At 47.4% G+C, this 23,498-nt stretch overlaps 1 protein-coding gene across 1 annotated transcript in view; it reads left to right on the forward strand.

The window, feature by feature from the left end:
• Positions 1–23,498, forward strand: part of STRIP2 (striatin interacting protein 2) — a 64,406-nt gene that overhangs the window by 31,419 nt on the left and 9,489 nt on the right. The window contains exons 13-18 of the mRNA XM_065417329.1: positions 409–480; positions 1,161–1,235; positions 3,134–3,231; positions 3,956–4,082; positions 7,282–7,382; positions 10,491–10,557. Coding sequence (XP_065273401.1) covers positions 409–480; positions 1,161–1,235; positions 3,134–3,231; positions 3,956–4,082; positions 7,282–7,382; positions 10,491–10,557 — 540 coding nt within the window. The remainder of the gene's footprint in view (positions 1–408; positions 481–1,160; positions 1,236–3,133; positions 3,232–3,955; positions 4,083–7,281; positions 7,383–10,490; positions 10,558–23,498) is intronic.

A 23,498-nucleotide genomic window follows, 5' to 3' on the forward strand; every position in this document is an offset into this window, starting at 1 on the left:
CCCGGAATCTCTTCCAAGCATTAGGGTTGTTAACCCTGGTGTTGGCCAAACTAAACTCGCCCTGCAGTTGTATTTGGATGATGCAGCAGACTTTGTCTCTTCTCCTTCGCTGATGTTGCAGTGCGCTGTTAAGCCCTTGCTGGGTTGTGCTCCAGAGGATGCTGCATTTCAGTACCGGTTGAAGTGATTTCTGCATGGGTAGTTTGTAAAGCACGTCACAGCCAGAGGAGTATCCCACGTGGGGGTGAATTCTCACACCTCTGTGAAGATCTTTTCTGGTGGGATCTGTAAATCTCCCCCTACCCTAGCTGAACAGAAGAGGGAGATCGGCCTGTTTTTCATTGCCCAGCGTGTTCCTTCTCTTTCAGTCCTGGTGTCACTCTGCCTCTCTGGTTTGTGTTTCTCCAGCACAAGTATGTCTCTATCTCGGATGTTCAGATCAAAAACGAAGAGGAGCTGGAGAAGTGTCCCATGTCACTGGTAAGAAACCAGTACCCTCCATTGCCTGACTGTGTGTCTGAAGGAGCAGTTTCTAAGGAGTGTGTCGTTGTGGAGACTTACCATGGCATGCTGATTGCTCTGTGTGTGTCCATGGAGGGCTTCAGTGGAGATACCCAAGTAGAATGGAAATAGCTTGAGTCTAGAAAGTGGCACCTCACTGTCCATTTGCTAGGACCCTGCGTCTAAGTTACATGTAACAGAACAGGGCAACCACTGTCTTCTTTTTGAAACAGGTACCAGCGTTGATACACAGGTACAGACTGCAAGGACTACAGGTCCCAAAATGCATTGCTCCACCTTGATCGGAGTGGGCGGGTTGCACAAGATGGAGCATTGCATGCTGGGACTTGTAGTCATTGTAGGCTGCATGTTTGTATTCTAGATGACGGCTGTGTCATCAAATGCCATAGGTTTGCTTTGAATCTCAGGCACGCGTTGGCCTCCCCTTCGCTAAGGCAACAGCGTTCTTGGGCTTTGATCCAGATTGTACCTGTCCCAGCAGTAGTGCTGAAAAGCCAGGCAGCGTCCTGATACAGATGTGGTGCCTCTCCACCTCGAGCTGGGTTCTGGGGTGGAGGGGGGGGGCGCGTCTCTGACGTACCTCAGTGATTGAGTGACAGCTCTGTTTTTTCCTTCCGTATCTATCTGTCGCCTGCTAGGGGGAGGAGGAAGTTCAGGAGACCCCCTGTGAGATGCTCTATCGGGCAATGTTATACAACCTCCCCCAGTATATGGTAAGTCTGTATTTTTCGAGAGCTCACCACTGGTGCTAGGCTGAGCACCCTGGAGACTCAGATCATTAGTGCAGGCTTCCGTCTGACTATGGTTCAGTCCTGACCCGGTGGCGCCACCTGCAGGGATAAGAGAGAGTTCAGCTTCATTGGCCCAGCCAACCCTTGTCCTCTCTGCTGAGACCACCACAGGGTAACAAGCCTTGTGGATAGGCGGGAAGTGGTAGATGTGGTATATCTTGACTTTAGTAAAGCTTTTGATACTGTCTCGCATGACCTTCTCATAAACAAACTAGGGAAATTCAACCTAGATGGAGCATCTACAAGGTGGGTGCAGAACTGGTTGGAAAATCGTTCCCAGAGAGTAGTTATCAGTGGTTCACAGTCATGCTGGAAGGGCATATTGAGTGGGGTCCCGCAGGGATAGGGTGACCAGACAGCAAATGTGAAAACTCGGGACGGGGTGGGGGGTAATAGGAGCCTATATAAGAAAAAGACCCAAAAATTGGGACTGTCCCTATAAAATCGGGACATCTGGTCACCCTATGCAGGGATCAGTTCTGGGTCCGGTTCTGTTCAATATCTTCAGTGATTTAGATAATGGCAGACAGAGTACACTTATAATGTTTGCTGACAATACGAGGCTGTGAGGGGTTGCAAGGGCTTTGGAGGATAGGATTAAAATTCAAAATGATCTGGGCAAATGGGAGAAATGGTGTGAAGTAATTGGAATAAATTCAATAAGAACAAATGCAAAATACTTCACTTAGGAAGGAACAATCAGTTGCACACATACAAAATGGGAAATGACTGCCTAGGAAGGAGTACTGCGGAAAGGGATCTGGGGGTCATAGTGGATCACAAACTAAATATGAGTCAATAGTGTAACACTGTTGCAAAAAAAAGCAAACATGATTCTGGGATGTATTGGCAGGGGTGTTGTAAGCAAGACACGAGAAGTAATTCTTCCGCTCTACTCCGCACTTGATATGGCCTCAACTGGAGTATTGTGTCCAGTTCTGGGCGCCACATTTCAGGAAAGATGTGGACAAATTGAATAACCAAAATGATTAAAGGGCTAGAAAACATGACTTATGAGTGAAGATTGAAAAAATTGGGTTTGTTTAGTCTGGAGAAGAGAAGACTGAGAGGGGACATAACAGTTTTCAAGTACATAAAAGGTTGTTACAAGGAGAAGGGAGAAGAATTGTTTTTGTTAACCTCTGAGGATAGGAGAAGAAGCAATGGGCTTAAATTGCAGCAAGGGAGGTTTAGGTTGGACCTTAGGAAAAACTTCCTCACTGTCAGGGTGGTTAAGCACTGGAATAAATTGCATAGGGAGGTGGTGGAATCTCCGTCGTTGGAGATTTTCAAGAGCAGGTTAGACAAACATCTGTCAGGGATGGTCTACATAATACTTATTCCTGCCATGAGTGCAGGGGACTGGACTGGGTGACCTCTCGAGGTCCCTTCCAGTTAGTGCCAGTGTGGTGTTGGGTCTGTGATGAGGACCCCTGTCTTGCTAGGAACTGAACTCCAAACCAGATGGGCCAGCAAACAGCTTGGTGACCACTTTGAGTCACTACCTGGCTGAGTTCGAACAGGCAACCCAACGGTGAAAGGGCCGGTATGCCACTCCCAATTCCCAGAGCCAAACTGCCCACCTTGTAGGACATCTCCTTACAGCTCTGCTGTAGGCTTCGCTTCTCCCGTTAGTTTCATGAGTAGCCCAGCGTGTGTCCTCCACATAACCTGGGACCAACGCTGGCTCCAGCCTGCAGCTCCGTCACGCGAGCGAAAACGGATTCCCTCCTCCGCCACGTGGTGTTTGTATACAGGCCTCTAGTGCCTGCTTGTTCTAAATGTATTTGGGGGCTGGGGGGATTCCTCTCCCTCTGCAGATTGCTTTGCTGAAGATTCTTCTGGCTGCAGCACCCACCTCCAAAGCCAAGACCGACTCCATCAACATCCTGGCGGACGTGTTGCCCGAGGAGATGCCGTAAGTGCGTGGGTGGGTGACAGGCAGCTGAGTATTGGCTGTTTCAGCAACAGCGCAGTCTCCTGGCTGATGTGGGTAATGCAGCGATTTCCCGTTTCTGGGATGGCAGAATCCACATGTCCCTTTGGAGATGTAAGTTTCTGTTTCCATAGGGAAAAAGGGATCCATGTGAGTGAATGGTCTTTCCTGGACCTCTGAGCCTTTCAGAGCTGCAGGCTGTACTAGACCAGTCCTCGTGCTCTGTTAACGTGAACGGCCGTGACCCCAATTGATCTCTACTGGGAGTGACCCAGGCTTGTTCACCTGTCTCAGTAGAGCTCTTGTGGCCAGAGTGCAGCACAAAAGAAAAGGCTGCTTATGGCCAGATGTCAAAATTAAACCAACCAGTACAAGGAGTAAAGCTTTACTGCTGTGTAGGCAGAGCGCGTCTCTGGGAGAGCCCTTTTCGTTCTACTTCAACTCCTGCAACAAGCTCCACCCCAGATTCTCCTTGTGCAGTGTAATCAGTCCCTTCTGTGACCCACTATGGTGCCCCTAGGCAGGACGAGTTGGGAGCAGGAGACCCAGGGATAAGCGCGGGGTCCTGTCTGGGTGGCAGGTTCAGTGAAGAATCCCCTTTACATAGAGCTCATGCAGATGAATAGAAACCAGTCAGAACAAAAATCCCATCCTGGTAATGCTCCTTGTACATGGATCCGTCCCTTCCTTTCTCCTTCCACACCAGCATCACGGTGCTTCAGAGCATGAAATTGGGGGTCGATGTGAACAGACACAAAGAGATCATTGTGAAGAGCATTTCGGCCTCGCTGCTGCTGCTGCTGAAGCATTTCAAACTGAACCACATCTACCAGGTGAGCGCTGAGAAGGCCGTTGCTAGGTGCTTCGCAAGGCAGATGTGTTCAGGTTAGTGTTTCCTGAGAGAGATCCCCTCGGCACCTCGCCTGGAGAGCAGCCGCGGCCTGGTCTACCGCAGCAGTGACCTTTAGCCCCAGGGCAGTTAGTAGCACAGGACAAGTGACTGTAAATGTCTTGGCTTGGGTTGTGTTCGGGTCACTTCCGCAAGGTTGTGTCTGCAGTCCCCTTGTAAACCTCCGCGTGACTATTTCACAGTGGCCGAAACTTGGCTACACCCGTGTTCAGCCTGAAGGGAAGACGTTTCTTTCCCCCTGCCAGGAGTGAGAAGGGGATGGGGACTAGCCAAACCCCGCCGAGGCCTTGTCTAAATGACAGGTAGTTAGGGAATCTAAAGAGTTAGAGACTTTCGCCTTTACATCCTAACACAGTTTGGTTTGGCCTGAGTCTAAACCGGATCAAATGGTGCTGTGACCATGCGAAGGGGTTCCCATATTAACCATGGCTGACTAAACACTACCTTGGGCTGTATCCTCGGCCCAGGACTGCAGCCACTTTGCATGCCGAATACCAATTTGACATACATATGCTACATTTTATGATCCCCAGCTGCAGTGGGTCCCTCATGCCCCCTTATGTGTTTGCTTCTTGCTCCCCTCGGCACAGGAGGGCATTCTCTCATTTTCCCCCTTTATCATGGCATGAGGGTGCATGAGTAATGGTCTCAAGTTGCAGTGGGGGAGGTCTAGGTTGGATATTAGGAAAAACTTTTTCACTAGGAGGGTGGTGAAGCACTGGAATGGGTTCCCTAGGGAGGTGGTGGAATCTCCTTCCTTAATGGTTTTTAAGGCCCGGCTTGATAAAGCCCTGGCTGGGATGATTTAGTTGGGATTGGTCCTGCTTTGAGCAGGGGGTTGGACTAGATGACCTCCTGAGGTCCCTTCCAACCCTGATCTTCTATGATCCAGCAGGTAGTGCAAAGAAATGGGATCCAGGGGGCTCCTAGGTTCTGATCCTGCTTGTTGTTTAACTCTGGGTGAGACATTAAAGTGCCTTTTGCACCCGTCCCCTGTGCTGGAAAACAGCGCAAAACAAGCAGGAACCTCCCAGCGATCCAGCTATTGTTGCTGAGCTAAGACTGCCAGGGCAATAAACTACATTTCACGCAGAACCAACCAGATTTACGTCCTGGCTCTAGTTTTGTGACCCTTCACGTTTGTGTAAATGTCGCGTCCAGCTGCGTGTGCATATCAGGGTCACTGAGGTTACTGGTAAAATGACGTTCTGGCCAGGTGCTTCGTTCGCCCGGGGGCTTTGCCAAGTATTGCACCCTGCTGTGTCTGTCTGCTGTGGAGCTTGTACTAGAGCTCGGCCATCGTGGAGCCAAGCGATCAGCAGAGATGAGGGTCCTCTTCCTGTTCGCAATTAATCTGCAAACAGCATGTCACCTAGGTGGCCAGATAGCAAGTGTGAAAAATCGGGACAGGGTGTACTAGGCACCTATATAAGACAGAGCTCCAAATATCGGGACTGACCCTATAAAATCAGAACATCTGGTCTCCCTAATGTCACCTATTTCTGGGAAACATGGGGCTGTCAGACCACCAGTGTGCTGGGCTGGCCAGCGGTTGGCCAGAAGCTGGAGGGGACTTGGCTAATCAGTGGAGAGTCCCAGCTGGGGGGGACAGAGGGCCCTGCCCCCCCCCTACTTTTTACCAGCCGTAAGAGTGAGCGACAGGAGAGTGGGTGGAGAGGAGCGGGCGGGGTTTTGGAGGAAGAGGTGGCACGGGAGCGGGGCCTTGGGGGAAGAGGCAGTGCAGGGATGGGGTCTTGGGGGAAGGGGTGGTGTGAGGGTGGGGCCTCGGGGGGAGTCATGGCGCAGGGCCACGGTTCGGGCACCTGTGCCCCCTCCCTTTTAGGGCGCTTCCACCAATCCTGCTTCCAGTGCCGTGTCTATGTACAGCTGCAGTGTAGACGTACCCAAAGAGGGACCAACAGTTCTGCTTGGTGAGCAAAAAGGGAGCTCCCCGTGGTTAAGCTATTAGCTGAGACCAGCTTAACATGACACCTGTGGGCCAGTCTTTGCATTTTACAGTGCTTCTGTGTCTGCTCCCATACTCTGTATTAGGAATTTGGGACCAGGAGTCCAAACGCCTTGGCCTTGTTTTGACTCTGAGTTTGGCTTGCTGTGTGACCCTGGGCCAGTCACTCCCCCTCTGTGTGCCTTAGGGCTTGTCTACACCTGGAAATTAATCTGGAATATAATACAGTGTGAATTTAAAGCAGATTAGCTCTTCCTGACCAATTCAATATGTGGATGCTCTTGTTCTGGCCTTGTTCCAAATTAGTTCAATCCACTTCCAAAGTGGTTTACGCTAATTTGGAATAAGCATGTCCACACATATTGTTAACCAGCAGTGGCTATTTTGGAATATCTCCCCATGTAGACAAGCCCTTAATGTCCCTCTTCGTAAAACGCGGTCGGGGAAGAGAGAAACATGAGGCTTCATTCGTTAATGTTTGTAAGTGCTTCAAGATGCTCCGGTGGGAAGAGACTGGCTTCTGGTGCCTCAACACCAAATACCTAGACAGAGAATAGCTAAGTATTAATTGTGTACGAATCACCACTGTCCGAAGTCATTGAGCACCGACAACTTGTTCCGTGCTGTGTAAAAATAAAAGAAGAAACCGTTCCTTCCACTGGGAATTGGCTGTAAATCCCTGGGTAATTGGGGTTAGAAGAGAAATGCCTCTATTTGTGGCAATCTGTATACAGATCAGTTGTGCTTTAGGTTGTAGCCATTGGAACCATATTTCCAAAGCCTTTAGAATTAAATATTAACAGAGGGAGAGAACTGAAGATGCATGTACAAAGGTGAGGGGGTTTGTTTTTTAGTTGAAACTTGGAGAGAGCTGGAGAGACCATTTGGCAGGGAGAGAAGGAGGCTGTTCCAAAGAGCAGGAGCTGCAGACGAGGTCCCTCCCGCTCCAGCAATTGTAGGGTTGTGGGGAGAAACGTACAGGAGACTGGCACAGGGCATATGGGGAGGAGCCAAGGGAGAGACGGTCCTTGAGGCCAGCTGCAGTGAATCCATGGAGGAAGGTTTTTTAATTGGATCCGGAAATGTGGCTTTTGTTTGATGATGATTATTTTTTACCTGCACTGCCTGACAGTGTGTGTTCACCTCTTTTCTGCAGTTTGAGTACGTGTCTCAGCACTTGGTGTTTGCCAACTGCATCCCGCTGATCCTGAAGTTCTTCAACCAGAATATCATGTCCTACATCACTGCCAAAAACAGGTACAGCCCGTTTGCAGCAGTTCCTTTTCCTCCTGCGCTTAGTAGGGGCTTTGTGTGTGTGGAGGAGAGCTTCCCCTTGTGGTCACCAAAGCAGCTGTAAGGGGCCATGTTCTAGCAGGACAGAGTACTAGAGAATACATTGTTGTCAGTAGCTACCAGTGTGGTGCTCTGCTCTTGCTCGATGATAACAGTCGGCTGCGTGCGTGTTCCCTCTGTGTGCTGCCCCAGTTCTGCGCAGATCGCTGACACAGCAAACCCCGAGAGAACCTCCAAAGACCAGAGACTCTAGTAAGGTACGAAGGAACCCGAGCCAGGTTTATTGTCAAACGAAGCACAGTAATAGTTTCCTATAGACTCTACAGGACATACTACGAATATGTGCCCCCTGGCAATGGACCGGCTCAGTCAGTGGCGGGACTTTCCACTGCTCCCTAGACTGGACAAAGATGCGCACTCCGGGACCTACTTTTATACAGTTACAGGACAGATTACTCATCCCTACTGACGTATTGAGGTACAGCCCCTTGACTCTCCTCCTTTGATCATGTTTCAGAGTAGCAGCCGTGTTAGTCTGTATCCGCAAAAATAACAGGAGTACTTGTGGCACCTTAGAGGCTAACAAATTTATTAGAGCATAAGCTTTCGTGGGCTACAACCCACTTCAAACAGATCTATCCATCATGCTGTCCTTTTGACCCTGTCTTTAAGATGTACCTGCCTGTTCCTCGTTATCTCTGTGGAGAGTTCTGATGTCATCTTGGCACAAGGTCCTCTTATTAGCACTTATATGTGTATGCACCTGCTTCTAGCAACCCTCTTCTCACCAACTTCTGTGAGTGGGGCCTGCCTCTGGCTCACAGCCCAGCTTTTGCTTAGCAAAGCCTGGAAGTACTTTGGTTCAGGCTTCAGGCCTCAGACTGGGCCTTTGATACAAGAGTTTGTTTCAGGGCCTCATCTTACTATACACACGATATGGAAACAATCCTGTGCAGGTTAGAGGCATGGGGTAGACAGAATCTCCTGGGCCTTTCCCACCTCCTGTGTCTATCACTCAGCTCTCTGGACCCTGACCAGCTGGCTTTAAATAGTCACAGAAGTGTCACTGAATTCTGCTGCTGCTGCTGATCAGTGCCTTGAAATAGGAGGGCCTTTATTTTACTCTGTGATTCGAGATATTGGACTTGTTATTTAAATCTATATATGCCATGTCTGGATGTGCGCGCACACACACCTCCACGCACACACACCCCTACACCTACATGGAGAACAGAGGAATAAGGCTACATATGCATAAATTCCTTCCAGTTCTGCCTCCTTTGCTCTCTGGTTAGTTTCTGGACATGGGACAGCTGGAAGTTTGTTTACTGGAGGACTTGGTATTTGAGCACGCCCGAAGTGCAGTTCCACTCACACTATTGCTGAGAGAACAATGAGCTGTAACAGCATTTCATATAGGCCTTCAGTTGGCTATATGGACTAATCTCTATAATGTACTGTAGGTTTATATACAGAGAGGGAAAGGAAATGGATTTGTTTTCCCCTTCTAATCTGAGAAAGTTAAAGATGGAAAATGGCTGTTTATGCAGAGCATGTTTATTCTCTTGTCATTAAAAGGTGCTGCGTTTCCATTGGGACCCAGTTCTTTTGAATGGGCAGAAATTGGGGGTGAAACACAATAAACATAATGTTCACTCTGGAGCCTTTAAAAATCCAAATTTTCCTCTATTAGTTACAGTCACGCAAGTGCGTGGAAGCTTAAATCCAAACAGTTTTGCTTTTCCTGAGAATGTTTCTATTCATATTAGCTTTTATAAGATTCCCAACAAACTTTTGAGCTTTGAGCTTACACTGCTTGACAGTCTAAAACTTACGTTCAAGTAAGTAAATGAACAAGTTAATAATGTGGGGCAGCAGTTTCTGAACATGCACAGAAACAGGGGACAAACTTTGGGGAGCAGGTGGAAATCCTGTACGTGGTCTTACCGTAACAGGCATGTTATGTGACGTCTGGCTGCAATACCTTTTTGATCTTGGGATTTTACGCTGACTGGGCACTGACTCGGAAATCGGTACAGCAAGTCAGCTTGTTGTTTAAAGGTTCCCTGTAGATAGATTTAAAAGATGAAGGGATAGGAAAGAGCACAAGAACTACAGCTATTTTAGGTGTGTGCATCTCTTGGGATGGGGGACCAGGTGTATTTATTCTTCTTTATTGGCTACTTATATTAAGGCATGAGAGCCTGAAGGGGTGGTAGAGAAGTTTGCAGCCTTCACTCTGTATTTCCTTGCCGCTATCAGTTTAAGTAAGTCAGATCTCTTATTATTTTAACCTAGGGTTTTTTAAAATATATAAATAGCTAATCTGTCTTGGCTTAATGGATCCAAATTACTAGAGTCTTTAGTACTGCACTCAGGATGTACTTTAGAGCAATAAGAAATTGACAAGTTCTGTTGAGCAGAGAGACAGAGATGTCACGAGTTTGGAAATAGGATGGGAGGTAGTCTGTCAATCAGAGATGCAAAAGGCAGGTGCATCCACAAGACAGGCTGTTCAGCGTGGCTCACGCTAAGAAACCCTTTGAGAAATCGTGACCTACTTGGAAAGCAAGTGACTTCCTAGCAGCACCCAACAACTTGGCGCGTGGGGTGGGGGTGGGGGGAAAGTCACAGCTGCGCAGTTCTGCCTGTGCCAGCTGGGGTCACTATAATTAAGAATCCTAGAATCATAGGGTTAGAAGGGACCGCAAGCACCATCTAGTCTAACCCCCTGCCAAGATGCAGTGTGCTAGGGATGGAGATTATAGAATAGAATATATACCTATCTCCTAGAACTGGAAGGGACCTGAAAGGTCATCGAGTCCAGCCCACCGCCTTCACTAGCAGGACCAAGTACTGATTTTGCCCCAGATCCCTAAGTGGCCCCCTCAAGGATTGAACTCACAACCCTGGGTTTAGCAGGCCAATGCGCAAACCACTGAGCTATCCCTCCCCGCATCCTTCGTAATGGCTGATTGGGAAAAGTAATGTAGACCGTTTTAGAACAGCTCCTTGACTACTGATCTGCTGCTTCATGAATGACTCTTTTTCCCCCTTCCCTGTCTCCCACAGCATCTCTGTCCTGGATTATCCACACTGCACAGTCCACGAGCTGCCTGAGCTCACTGCCGAAAGCCTGGTAAGGAGAACGTCAGTAACCCTTGTAACAGATGTTGCAGCCCCAGAAGGAAGTGCTTAGGACGGGCTCACCACCGGCTGCAGCCACGTCCCAGCACTTCCTTCTCTGCCTGCAGCCCCGCAAACCTGCCTGCAGCCGGGGCCTTTCTTCAAAAACATGTCAATAAGCAGCATGCCATGGCAAACCTTCGAGTCCCATTAACATGACAGGCAATGGGACGGGATGGATTCCCGGCAAAATGTCGCTATTAACCAGAAGTCCTCAATATCCGGTTGCTATTAAGCGCAAGCTGCTGTGTTCAGGTCAGACACACGTGGACTGGAGATGTCACAGCATCATGGCAGGTTCACAACCACAGTCATTGTAAAGAGACTCTGAAGAGCAGTTTAGATGCCACGTTTTATGTTGTAACCCTGGGAACCCAGAGAGGACGGTGGGATCGGGCAGAAGCAGGGAGTGTTTGACTGGAGAGTGAGGGGAGTTGGAGACTTTCTGGAAGTGGGGAGATGGGGAAGGTTCTCCTCTGGAAAGACTCTGTCTCTGACTCAACCCATCTTCTATGAGCCAGAGGCCAGCCCAGACTAGTGTTCCATACATTATCTGTAGGGCCCTACCAATTTCATGGCTGTGAAAAACATGTCATGGACCATGAAATCAGCCCTTCCCCGTGAAATCTGATCTCCCCTGCTGCTGGGAGCCTGGGGCTGTTAGTCTGGAGACGCTGGGGAGGGACAGAAGTTGTCCTTCCCCTGCATGGCTGCTCTTGGTAGGGAGATCAGACCCACCTCCAGAGGCAGCGCAGAAATGAGGGTGGTACACCCTCCGACTCCCCCCATACCTCCCTCCGCCCGTGGATCCTACCGCAGCTCTGGGTTCTGAGCTCGGGGCTTCCTGCTGGGCTGGGGGCTTCTGCTGTGGGCTCAGAGCTGCTGCCCCCCTCCTCCCCAGCCAAGGCAGCCCAGCCTCTGGGCTTCTTCCCCCTGGCTTCCAGCCAGAGCTAGGGTCAGCCAGGGCTTGGGGCTTCCGCACCCCCTTCCCCCAGCTGGCCTGGGGCTTCCACCCCCTGCTGTTCCAGCAAGAGCTCAGGGAACCCCCCACCACTCCAGCTGGGGCTCAGGACAGCCTGGGCTCAGGGCTTCTTCCCCCAGGGCTCCTGCTGGGACTCGGGTGAACTGGTCGGGGCTTCTGCTGGGGCACCCATGTTTCCAGGGGGCCCCCCAAATTGGCTGGGGGGGACCTGCCTTAATCTGGCCTGGACTAGCAGCTAGGAGCCCCTGACTGGGGCACTCCCAGCAGCATGGGGGAGATCCTACCCACCTCCACCCCCGGTAACCTCCTCTAACTGCAGGAAGCTCAGAGCCTGCACAGAAGTGAGGGTGGTAATCCTCCCTACAACAACTTTGCAACCCCCATCCCTGATCCCATTGTGGGTCAGGACCCCCACAGTTACAACACCATGAAATTTCAGATGTAAACACCTGCAATCGTGAAATTGACCAATTTTAAAACCCTCTGGCTGTGAAATTGACCAGAATGGACTGTGACTTAGGTAGGGCCCTAATTATCTGTGTTCCAAGCCCTTAGCCCATCCAGTGATTCTCCTGGGAGCCGTTCAGCATTGTAAGAGTTGACAGTGTCAGACCAGAGCGGGAAGTGTTCTCTAGATCTGAAGGATCAAATTCTGCTCTTGAATGCGCTAGGGGTCAATCATCAAACTGTATGTGTGCCTAAGGGCAGAACTTGGCCCATAATGTGTAGTGCCGTTGGGTTTGTTTAGCATCGCCCATGGTGAAAACAGCAAATAGCCACCGTTGTTACAGGGCCTGCAGTATTTGAGATCCGCTCTTGCAGGGCAAGTAAAGGGGAGGGAGTACAGGTGAATTAACGATATTCCCAAAGCGGTGCTGCAAAACCACTAATGATGCCAGGGCAACTATAAAATCAGCAGATGGAGCTAAATTAATTCCATGCTTCATCCAAAAGGCAGTTTTAAAAACAACAACAAACCCTCTGCATACTCAGTGGTGCTGGGGAGAAGTAGAAGTTCTGCTTTTAAGAAGGGCTCAAAAAAAAAAAAATGAAGACTATAAGGAAGTACACATGTACTTCTCCAGTAGGCCAGATTTTGTGTTTAAACTGGAGTGAACTTTTTAAGCCACTTTGGCTTCACTTTCTCTGAAGCAACAGTGACATCTAGTGGCATGTTCTGCTAATTACAGCTGTTTTCTTAATTTGCACTTAAAGCAACTATGAAGTGCTGTATGAATGTTCACTGATTCCGCCTCATAACTCTCCTGTCATAGAGATGAATGTTCTCCTCACTTGACAGGTGGAGGAGCCAGAGCACAGAGTGTGTGTGAGGAGCTTGGGTAAGTCCCTGGCAGAACCGGAGTTAGAATTTGGGAGCTTTTGGCGCCCAATCACAGGCTCATCCCACTAGACCATGCTGGTTCCTGGAGATCTTCCAGTCCTAAACCATCTGCATTTAAACAGATCTAGTGGATCGTAGTTGTGGATGGTGGACTTGTGTACCGCTGCAACTCAAACACAGGTCTCAGCAATCTGTTCTCTTCATTGGTGGGGAGATAGCTCAGTGGTTTGAGCATTGGCCTGCTAAACCCAGCATTGTGAGTTCAATCCTTGAGGCCATTTAGGGATCTGGGGCAAAAATCTGTCTGGGGATTGGTCCTGCTTTGAGCAGGGGGCTGGACTAGATGACCTCCTGAGGTCCCTTTCAACCCTGATATTCATTATTTCCCTAAGGTTTATAGTTCCAAAATTCAGCCCAGTGCAGATGGCCTATTTAAGGCCTGTGCATCAATTGGGTCGCACTTAAGCTTCCAAATCAAGAAAAGGCAACTGAGCACACAACGCTGAGAGATTGAGGAGGCAGCAAAATCGAACAAGGTGGTGATGCAGCTACTCACGCAGAAACTGGTCAAATGGCACATGGGGATGAAGTTTAGAGAAACAATTTCTCCACAGTTTAAGCAATTGCTTCTTGCAAGAGCTAGTTCTTCGAGTTATTGCCCCGATGGGTGCGCCACTGCGGGATGTCTGTGTGTTCTCGATCAGAGATTTTAGTCAGCAATACCCAGAGATCCATGCCTCTTGCCTGCAGTCTATAAATCCTTGTGCTCCAGCGTAAGGGCAGCTGCATTACCCGCTATCAGCCCCTCTTCCTGAGTGCTTTGGGGATCCTGCCTTCTGTCACATGGGTGCAATACCCACTCGTGCAGTTCATGCAACACATGCTTTTGCTTTTGGCTGCTTCTGAACCCACCCATCCTTTCTCCATTCCTTGGAAGGGGAAGAGTCAGAGCCCAGACCTGTCCCCATGGTTCACTCCAAAGAACCACAGAACTTGCTCAAGATAGGGGGGGAAAGAAAGATCCTTCAGGTGTCACCTCACGTTAAAAGCAGTGGTTACAGGCCAGGGGCATAAGTCCTCCACTCGCCCCCTAATGCCAGCAACCAAGCTCACTTCTAGAATGAAGGAATAAGTCCCTCCAGACTCACTCCTTCCCCTTTCCCCTGGATTGGGAGTGGTGATGAGGGAAAGCACCCTTCTCCCTTGGGGGCAGAGAGGAGAGACACCTTCCAGCCTTCTCCCCTGGATTGGCAGGGGTGTCAGCCACATCTCATTGGTGTGGGGGAGCAATCCCTCTCCTTTTTCCCCATCCTATTTCTTCACACAACGCATAGTCAACCTGTGGAACTCCTTGCCAGAGGATGTTGTGAAGGCCAAGACTATAACAGGGTTCAAAAAAGAACTAGATAAGTTCATGGAGGATAGGTCAATCAATGGCTATTAGCCAGGATGGGCAGGGATGCAAAACCATGCTCTGAAGTGTCCCTCTGTTTGCCAGAAGCTGGGACTGGATGACAGAGCATGGATCACTCAATAACTGTTCATTCCCTCTGAAGCACCTGGCATTGGCCACTGTCAGAGGACTTGGTGCTGGGCTAGATGGACCACTGGTCTGACCCAATAAGGCCATTCTTATGTTATCCCTGAACTGGGGGCCAGGCAGGGATCCTGCTCCCCAGAGGGGTGGCAGATTGGCCCTTTTTCCCATCCCTGGATAGGAGAGAAGGGGTCAGGCAAGGTTTTGCCTCAATTGTTAACTCCACTACAAGTTGAGGACAAAATAGAGCATCAGCGGGTGCGTCCCTCCCTATATACTCTCACACCGGAGCATGAGGATGTGTGGAATGCAGGTGTGGACGCACAGGTGCTCCGGTCAAGAGTACATGGGCACACCCGCATCCGACAGTAGAGCACTCATAGGGACAAAACCCCTCAAACTCCAGTTACTGTACACCTCTCTTTCTAGAGCACACTAGGGGAGAAACTGTTCTGGATTTAGTCTTAAGTAACACTAGTTCGAGTGGAGATAGTTGCTGAGCCATTAAGGGAGAGTAGCTACAGTATAATTAGGTTTAACATCCACAGGACAGGTAAACTTTAGAAGAGGAGGTTTGAATAACATGAGAAGATTAGTCAAAAAGGACATAAAGCTGAAAGTAAAGGCCATAAAATCCCTGGAAGTGACTTGGATGCTACTAAGGAAAACAACATTCTCAGAAGACATGCGTATCACTGACTTAAAAAGAGAACCAGGAGGCCACGGAGTAAATCATTATATGACTAAGGGCTTGTCTACACTTAAAACACTGCAGTGAAGATGCTACCTACGCCAATGGGAAGGGTTCTGCCATTGGTGCAGGTAATCCACCCCCCCCCCCCCCCCCAAGAGGTGGTAGTTAGGTCGACTGAAGAATTCTCCCTTCAACCTAGCGTTGTCTACACCTTTGGTTAGGTCTGTTTAACTGTGTTGCTCAGGGGTATGGATTTTTCACACCCCTGAGCAACATAGTTGTATTGACTTAATTTCCTAGTGAAGACCAGGCCTAAATGCCAAGGTTTTGAGAGGCTATGCAAGCCAAACAGAAATCCTTTAAAATTTGGAAATCTAACCCTAGTGAATCCAGTAAACAGGAGCATAAATTACAACAGACTTTAAGTAAAAGGCAAATTAGAAGGGCCAAAATGGAGTTCAAAGAGCAAATAGCTCGAGGTAAAACCAACACGAGAGTCTTTGTTTCAGAAACAGGGAGCCTACAAAAGAATCAGTGGATCCACTCGATCACCCAAGGTTAAAGGGAGCAATTAAGGAAGATAATCAGAAATAGAATAACAAATCATCTGGAAGATCAGGATCTGATAGGGTCTAACCAGCACAGATTCAGCAAAGGAAAATTGTCTCACTCATCTTTAGACATTATTTATTTGTATTGCTATGCACCTGTATACCAAGTGGAAAGGGATCTAGAACCATGGCGGGCATTGTTGGAAGAAAATGGCTTACGAGTCAGCAGATGAAAGGTGGAATACACACGTTGCTTCATTGAGAAGGACAACGAGGAGCCAGTAAAACTAGATGGTATAGAGTTAAAATCTGGGCAACAATTCAGATTCCTCCATTGATTGTTGAGCCATGACGGGAATGTGCACGCGGATGCTAGGAGTCACATGCAGACACTTGGTACAAATGGAGGGAGTTGCTGGGAATTCTCTGCAATAAGGATAAGCCAAGTAAACTAAAGAGCAAAGTGTATAAGACTGTGCTTAGGCCAGCCAGGACGTACACGTCGGAATGCTAGCCAACGAGAAAGAGAGAAGTACAACTACTTCACATTGCCAAAATGAGAACACTCAGGTGGACGCTGGGTCTGACAAGAGCTGATAGGCTATCCAGTGGAATGGTACGAGCCATGGTGCAGGTAGTCCCCCTCACAGAAAAGTTGAGGGAGTATTGACTGCGGTGGCAGGGTCTTATGAGGCAATAGGACACCGGATATGTTGGCCAGAGAGTACAAGATCTGGCAGTCACGGGATGAAGATCACAAGGAAGATCTAGAAAAACATGGTTCGAGACATGGAAGGAGAACATGAAGAAGGTTGGTACCGGCTTGAAAGACGCATTCAACAGGATCTCTTGGTGATGAAGAACAAAAGCCACCAACCACGACTAATTGGACAAGGTGAAGGCAAAGAAGATGATGATGGTGAACATGTCATCTAGTTCTTCTATATCCACTACTTCATTGACATTACTTAGACTTCCAAAAGGCCTTAGCAAAGGTCCCTTACAAGAGTCTACTAAAGCAGCTAGGGGTAGTCATTGGGTGAGAGGCAAAGTATTGTCATGGCTCAAAAAAATGGTTAGAAAATGGAATGCAGAATAGGATTAAATGGTCAGTTTTCATCATGGTAAAAGGTTAACCGTGGGGGCCTTAGGGGATATATTAATAATCTGGAAAAGAGGTGAGTAGTGAGATAGCAAAATTTGCAGATGACACAAAGTTATCTAGGTTAATTGGGACCAGAGAGGACTGTGAGGAACTTCAGAACAGGGTGGATAAAAATTGATTATTTTTAAAAAATCATATTTTTATTTAAATCGGATTTTTTTATTATTTAAATCATAATTTTTTTCTTTTAAAAAATAAACCTGTTAATATAATGAAATATGAACGCAATACAAAGTATGTTAAGATCTAAACTTCTTATAAACTCTTAAAACATTTAAATAAAAAATAAATATGCTGAATCCATCAAAAACTTTGAGTTAAAGGCTGCTTTTCTATAGAATCAGGGGGGAAACATCTGACTTTTGAGGTCAAGCTTTATAAATATGGAATAGGTCAGCCTAAGTAGCTTAGGAGACCGTCTCATTTTCAAGAGATTTAGGCGAGTAAGAACTTAAGCTCCAGTCACTTTCACTTAGGGCTTGTCTTCACTACCCGCCCGGATCGGTGGGTAGAAATCGACGCTTGTACTCCACCAGCCCAGGTAGGAGTAAGCGCCGTCGACGGGGGAGCCGTGGTGGTCGATTTGCCGCCGTCCTCACAGCGGGGTAAGTCGGCTCGGATACGTCGAATTCAGCTACGCTATTCGCGTAGCTGAATTTGCGTATCTTAAATCGATCCCCCGCCAAGTGTAGACCTAGCCTTAGGCATATTTGAAAATTTTTCCCAGGCTGACCTAAAATACTCAGTTCAATTCACTGACTACATTTAATCCCTCTGTTTAATACATCGTTTAGTTGTAAATGTGAAACGTGTTTTGATAAGAGAAATTTGTGTCCAAAACACTTAAGGTTGTTTTGTTTTAATACAAATAAATTTTATATGCTGTTTTGTGTGTCTAATTAAATTCCAGTTACCAGCCTAATTCAGCTTGCCACAAATCATGAGCAAAACATTAATTATATAGTAAATAAGCAATATATCATTCACCATATTCTAACATACTCAAAATATATAATTAATAAGAATCTGAAAATATTAAACTATATAATTACTCAAATACATGTATATACAGTAGAACCTCAACATTGCGAACACCTTGGGAATGGAGGTTGTTCGTAACTCTGAAATGTTCGTAACTCTGAACAAAACGTTATGCTGGTTCTTTCAAAAGTTTACAACTGAACATGGACTTAATACAGCCTTGAAACTTTACTATGTAGAAGGAAAATGCTGCTTTTAATCATCTTAATTTAAATGAAACAAGCACAGAAACAGTTCCCTTACCTTGTCAAATCTTTTTTTAAACTTTCCCTTTATTTTTTTTTAGTAGCTTACGTTTAACACAGTACTCTCCTGTATTTGCTGTTTTTTCTCTGCTGCTGCCTGGTTGTGTATTCCAAATGAGGTGTGTGGTTGATGGGTCAATTTGTAATTTTGGTGTTCATAACTCTGAAGTTCTACTGTAGTTCTAGTATCAGAGGGGTAGCCGTGTTAGTCTGAATCTGTAAAAAGCAACAGAGGGTCCTGTGGCACCTTTAAGACTAACGGAAGTATTGGGAGCATAAGCTTTCGTGGGTAAGAACCTCACTTCTTCAGATGAGAGATGGCATTGCTCCCAATACTTCCGTTAGTCTTAAAGGTGCCACAGGACCCTCTGTTGCTTTTTACTGTAGTTCTAGTGTACCCTCCTAGGTAGCAAAGAGATGTACCAAATCTGGTGCAACGGGTCTATTTAGTTGTAAATCAACATGGTTTAATGGTTATATCACCTAATAACCATGTAACTTTCTTTAGAAAATAACTGACCTATAAATGGAAGAGTTGATTAAAATCAATGATTTAAATCGAGGCTTTCCACATGGTGATTTAAATCATGATTTAAATTGCTTTGATTTAAATCAATCCACCCTGCTTCAGAGAGATCTAAACAAGCCAGGGAAATGGGCAACACAGTGGCAGATTAAATTCAAGGTTGACCAATGCAAAGTAATTGAAGGCGCATTGGAGGTGGAAAAAAGAAACTATTCATACACCATACAGGGTTCTAAACTGACTGTCTCCATTCAAGAAAGGGTCCTGGGTGTCATTGTAGACCGCTCAATGAAACCTCTGTTCTCTGTACAGCTGAGATTCAAAAAAACCAAACCAGATGTTGGGCTGTATAAGGAATGGGATGGAGAATAATAGAGACCCTATCCTAATACCTTTACGTAAATCCATGGTGCAACCTCACTTGGATCCTGTGTCCCATGCTGGTCTCCCCCTTGCAAAAGGGATATTGCAGAACTGGAGGGGGTTCAGCGAGGAGTTGAGAATGATCAAGGGTCTGGAAAAATGCCTGTGTTAGGAGCAATTGAAAAGACTGGGATGGTTTGCCTTAGAAAGGAGGCAAATTAGAGGAGACAGGTAGATTAGGAGCTTTTTTTCTCACTGTCTCGTAATACACGAACCAGGGGACCGTCAGTTAAATGTAAAGAGTGGGGGAAATCAAAACCAGTCAATGAATACCCTTTCATACAATGTGTAATTACACGGTTGAACTCACAGGAAGTAGTTTGAGGAGCAGAATTGAACGAGATTAAAAATGGGATTGTATTCTTCAATGGATATCAAGTATCTCCAGAGTTGTTCTATTGGTCTGAATTCAGCAAGATGAAATTCGATAAAGATAAGTGCAAAGTACTTTTCTTAAGAAGGGAAGGCTGAAAAGGATCTGGGGTTTATAGTGGATCACTATTGAATATGAGTCAACGGTGTGAGACAGTTGCGAAAAAGGAATTTCATTCAGGGATGTATTAACAGAAGTGTTGCATGTAAGACTCGGGAGGTAATTGTCCTGCTCTACTCAACACGGGGGAGGTCTCAGCAGGAGTACTGTGTCCAATTCTGGGTACCACACTTCAGAAAAGAGATGGACAAATCGGAGGGAGTTCTGAGGAGAGCAACAAAAATGCTAAAAGGTTTAGCAAACCTGACCAATGAGGAAAGCTTAAAGAAACTGGGCATGGAGGGGACCTGTTAACACTCTTCAAATATGTTAAGGGCTGTTATAAAGAGAATTAGATCAGTTGTTCTCCATGACCCTAAAGGTAGGACAAGCAGTAAAGGGCTTAATCTGCAGCAAGGGAGATTTAGGTTAGATATTAGGAAAAACTGTCTAACTGTAAGACAGTTGAGATCTGGGACAGGCGTCCAAGGGAGGTTGTAGAATCCCCATCACGGGAGGTTTTTAAGAACAGGTTGGACAAACGTGTCAGGGATGGGCTAGGTTTTCTTGGTCCTGCCTCAGTGCAGGGGGCTGGACTTGACCTATCAAGGTCCCTTCCAGCCCTACATTTCTGTGATTCCATAATGTCAATAAGTAAATTTGGAAGGAAGCATTTTAATATGTCGGGGGGCCCTGAACCACAGTACCATGTGCTGTTGCACTTCTAGCGACTGAAATACATTTGTAAGAAGCTCATGAGACGCTTATGATTTTCTTCCTGGAAGCCCTCGTCTTGCAGTACAAAGAGTTCTGTAGAACTTGCAGCTGTGCTGTTGTTGGGAAGACCACTGGGGAGTAAGGTGCACCCATCTCCTCTTCGTATAGGTCTGAGGTGATCCTTTCATGACCTTTTGTGTGCCATATCATTGCAGTAGGTCATCCTACTTAGCCAAGTCTTAGTTTTCACTTTTCTCTCCTCTTCCGAGTTTTCTTGGTTGGTTCCATGGCTGAGTTGGATGGTAGATGTTACATTTATGTCTGGGCTGGTACGCTCAGCCCCCAAACTCTTACATTTTAAGCTGGGTCTGGAGGCTTTTCATAGGTCTGTGTGTAGATGGATATTTTTTTCTCTCTTGGGATCTACGGATCACTCTGCTGGGGTTGTTACAAAAGTTTGCTTTTTTCCCATCAGTTAGTGGCTTGTTTACACGGAAATGGCATTGTAGCGAAGCAAGACTTACCGCTGGTGCGGCGCCTCCTGCTGGTCGTCTTGGGAATTAGCTCTCCAGTGTACAGAGCACCTCCTCCTGGCCGGTGTCTCACCTGCTGCTGGCCCCCATGTCCCTCCCGGACTCTGGTGCCCTTTGCCTTGGGGTTCTGCCCACTGCAGTACCCCCACTCTCTGGGTCTCCCCTCCCAGGTGAACCCTCGACCCTCTAAACCCACCTTGCCTCAGTGGCTACTGCCAGTCACCGTCTAGCCCCCGTTCTCTGGGGCAAACTGCAGTCTGTAATGGCCACTCATCACTGGCAAGGGGGTCGGACCAGCTGCCTCTGCCTATCCCCCAGGTATCCTTCAGCCCCAGTACCTCCCTAGGCCTTTACCAAGGCCTCAGCCTGGGGAGTTGACAGGCTGGAGCTTCCCAGCTCCTCTTGCCCTTTTCCCCAGCACTGCTCTGCGTCAGGTACCCTCTGTTCCCAGACAGCTAGACCCTCTCCCTCCAGGGCTAGAGTCAGACTCCTCCAGCTTCTGGTCCCCAGCCCTCTTATCAGGGCCAGCTGAGCCCCAATTGAGCTGGCCACAGCTTTGGCTGCTTCCCCAGTCGGCCTAGCTTGGCTGTTCTAACCCCTGTTCTCCAGGAGTGAGGCAGCTGCCCCACTACAGGCATGTTATGTTTTAATGAGTGAATTAAAATTAAGTCTCCCCGCCCCCCCTCCCCCCAAAAACGTGTTGATTTTTCAGTGGTTCTCAAACTTTTGTACTGGTGACCCCTTTCACACAGCAAGCCTCTGAGTGTGACCGTCCCCCCACTTATAAATTAAAACCACCGTTTTTTTATATTAAACTGTATTATAAAAGCTAGAGGTGAAGGAGGATTTGGGGTGGAGGCTGACAGCTCGCGACCCCCACGTAATAACCTTGCAACCCCTTGAGGGGTCACGAGCCCCAGTTGAGATCACCTTATTTAACAGGACTGAAACATGCCCTACTGTTCCTTATAGAGGGGAGAGAGAAAGTGTGTGAAATGTATTGCTTCAACTAGAATTTTCTGCATCTAATGAAAAGGTGTTCTACTTCACGGATGCCCTGGTTTGAACTTTATGAATGTTATGATTACATATTTCTTAGCTGACATAGCAGTTGATTGTACCCTGTGGGAATGAAAATATCCCTCGTGCGGGTTGAATACAAAGAAATATATTATGTGTTTACATTCTGCTTCCATGGAAAATTTATACAGAAAGAGTAAATCACTCAGATCTTTAAAAACTTTTTGCTTCTTTTTCAGGGGCAGTCCAAAACAAAAAAAAGCAGGGGGGGGAAGGAAGGTTAATGAAAAGGACTAGGATAAAACATAACCACCTTTGGGTCAGACAGGGTCCCTCTCCCCCTTTCTCAGGCGGAGCGGCATGTACTGTGTTGTCAGATGGGAGGCAGGGTTCCCCAGGGAGCCGGTAAAGGGAAGAAAGAAGTGCGCTCTTGCCTGGTTATGCTGTCGTCAGACAGGGAACACAAGACTCGCTTCTTTGGTCTCTTGTGAAAACGCTGTGAGAAAAGAGCAGAGCTGGGTCTTGCTTAATCTTTCCTCATTAGAGGAGTTGGAGAGCGTGTGAGCCAGTTTAGCAGTGTAATTCCAGGGGATGCGCTTGTTGCCTGTTGGATAATTGCTCCTTCATAACGGAGGTGTGAAGACTTAGAGTAATTAAGCTTTACAGTTAAAGTAAGGATGATTGCAAAAAGAATTCCAGCCCACCATTCTGCTAGTAACCAAAAACGACAACAGCAAAACCAAAACTAGTTCAGTTAAAAAAGCTTTGTGTGCATGAAAGCGTTCTGGTTGGAGAAACACAGCCGGTTGCAGTTTGCAGGTCAGGACTGTACGTTGTCATGAGGAATACTTTCTCCTGTCTGGGCTAAACTCTGCACACCATTTGATTGATGTTTAGTGGTAGATTGCCTCTATAGTTTAGTCTGCACTGGAAAAGGTTTGCTGCTATAGCTGTGCAGATAGACCCTATTTGTGTGGACACAGCTTCTACCAGTGAAAATATGCTTGTACTGGTCTAGCTTATACCAGTTGCTGGACCAAAATAAACTATGCTGGCAAAATCACTTCTTTATTGGCATAACTGTCTACACTAGGGGGAGGGATAGCTCAGTGGTTTGAGCATTGGCCTGCTAACCCTAGGGTTGTGAGTTCAATCCTTGAGGGGGCCATTTAGGGATCTGGGGCAAAAATCTGTCTGGGGATTGGTCCTGCTTTGAGCAGGGGGTTGGACTAGATGACCTCCTGAGCTCCCTTCCAACCCTGAGATTCTAGGATTCTATTTCTGATTATAAAAATGTTGTTTAAAAAAAACCCACACCTCTAACAGACGTTGTTATACCAGCAAAAGTTTCTAGTGTAGACCTCGTCTTAGGGCAGGTCTACACTAACCCCCTAATTCGAACTAAGGTACGCAACTTCAGCTACGTGAATAACGTAGCTGAAGTTCGAAGTACCTTAGTTCGAACTTACCTCGGTCCACACGCGGCAGGCAGGCTCCCCCGTCGACTCCGCGGTACTCCTCTCGCCAAGCAGGAGTACCGCAGTCGACGGCGAGCACTTCCGGGTTCGACTTATCGCGTCCAGACAAGACGCGATAAGTCGAACCCAGAAGTTCGATCGCTCGCCGCCGAACTACCAGGTAAGTGT

The sequence above is a fragment of the Emys orbicularis genome, chromosome 1 (genome assembly GCF_028017835.1).
Source record: "Emys orbicularis isolate rEmyOrb1 chromosome 1, rEmyOrb1.hap1, whole genome shotgun sequence".
Taxonomy (NCBI): domain Eukaryota; kingdom Metazoa; phylum Chordata; order Testudines; family Emydidae; genus Emys; species Emys orbicularis.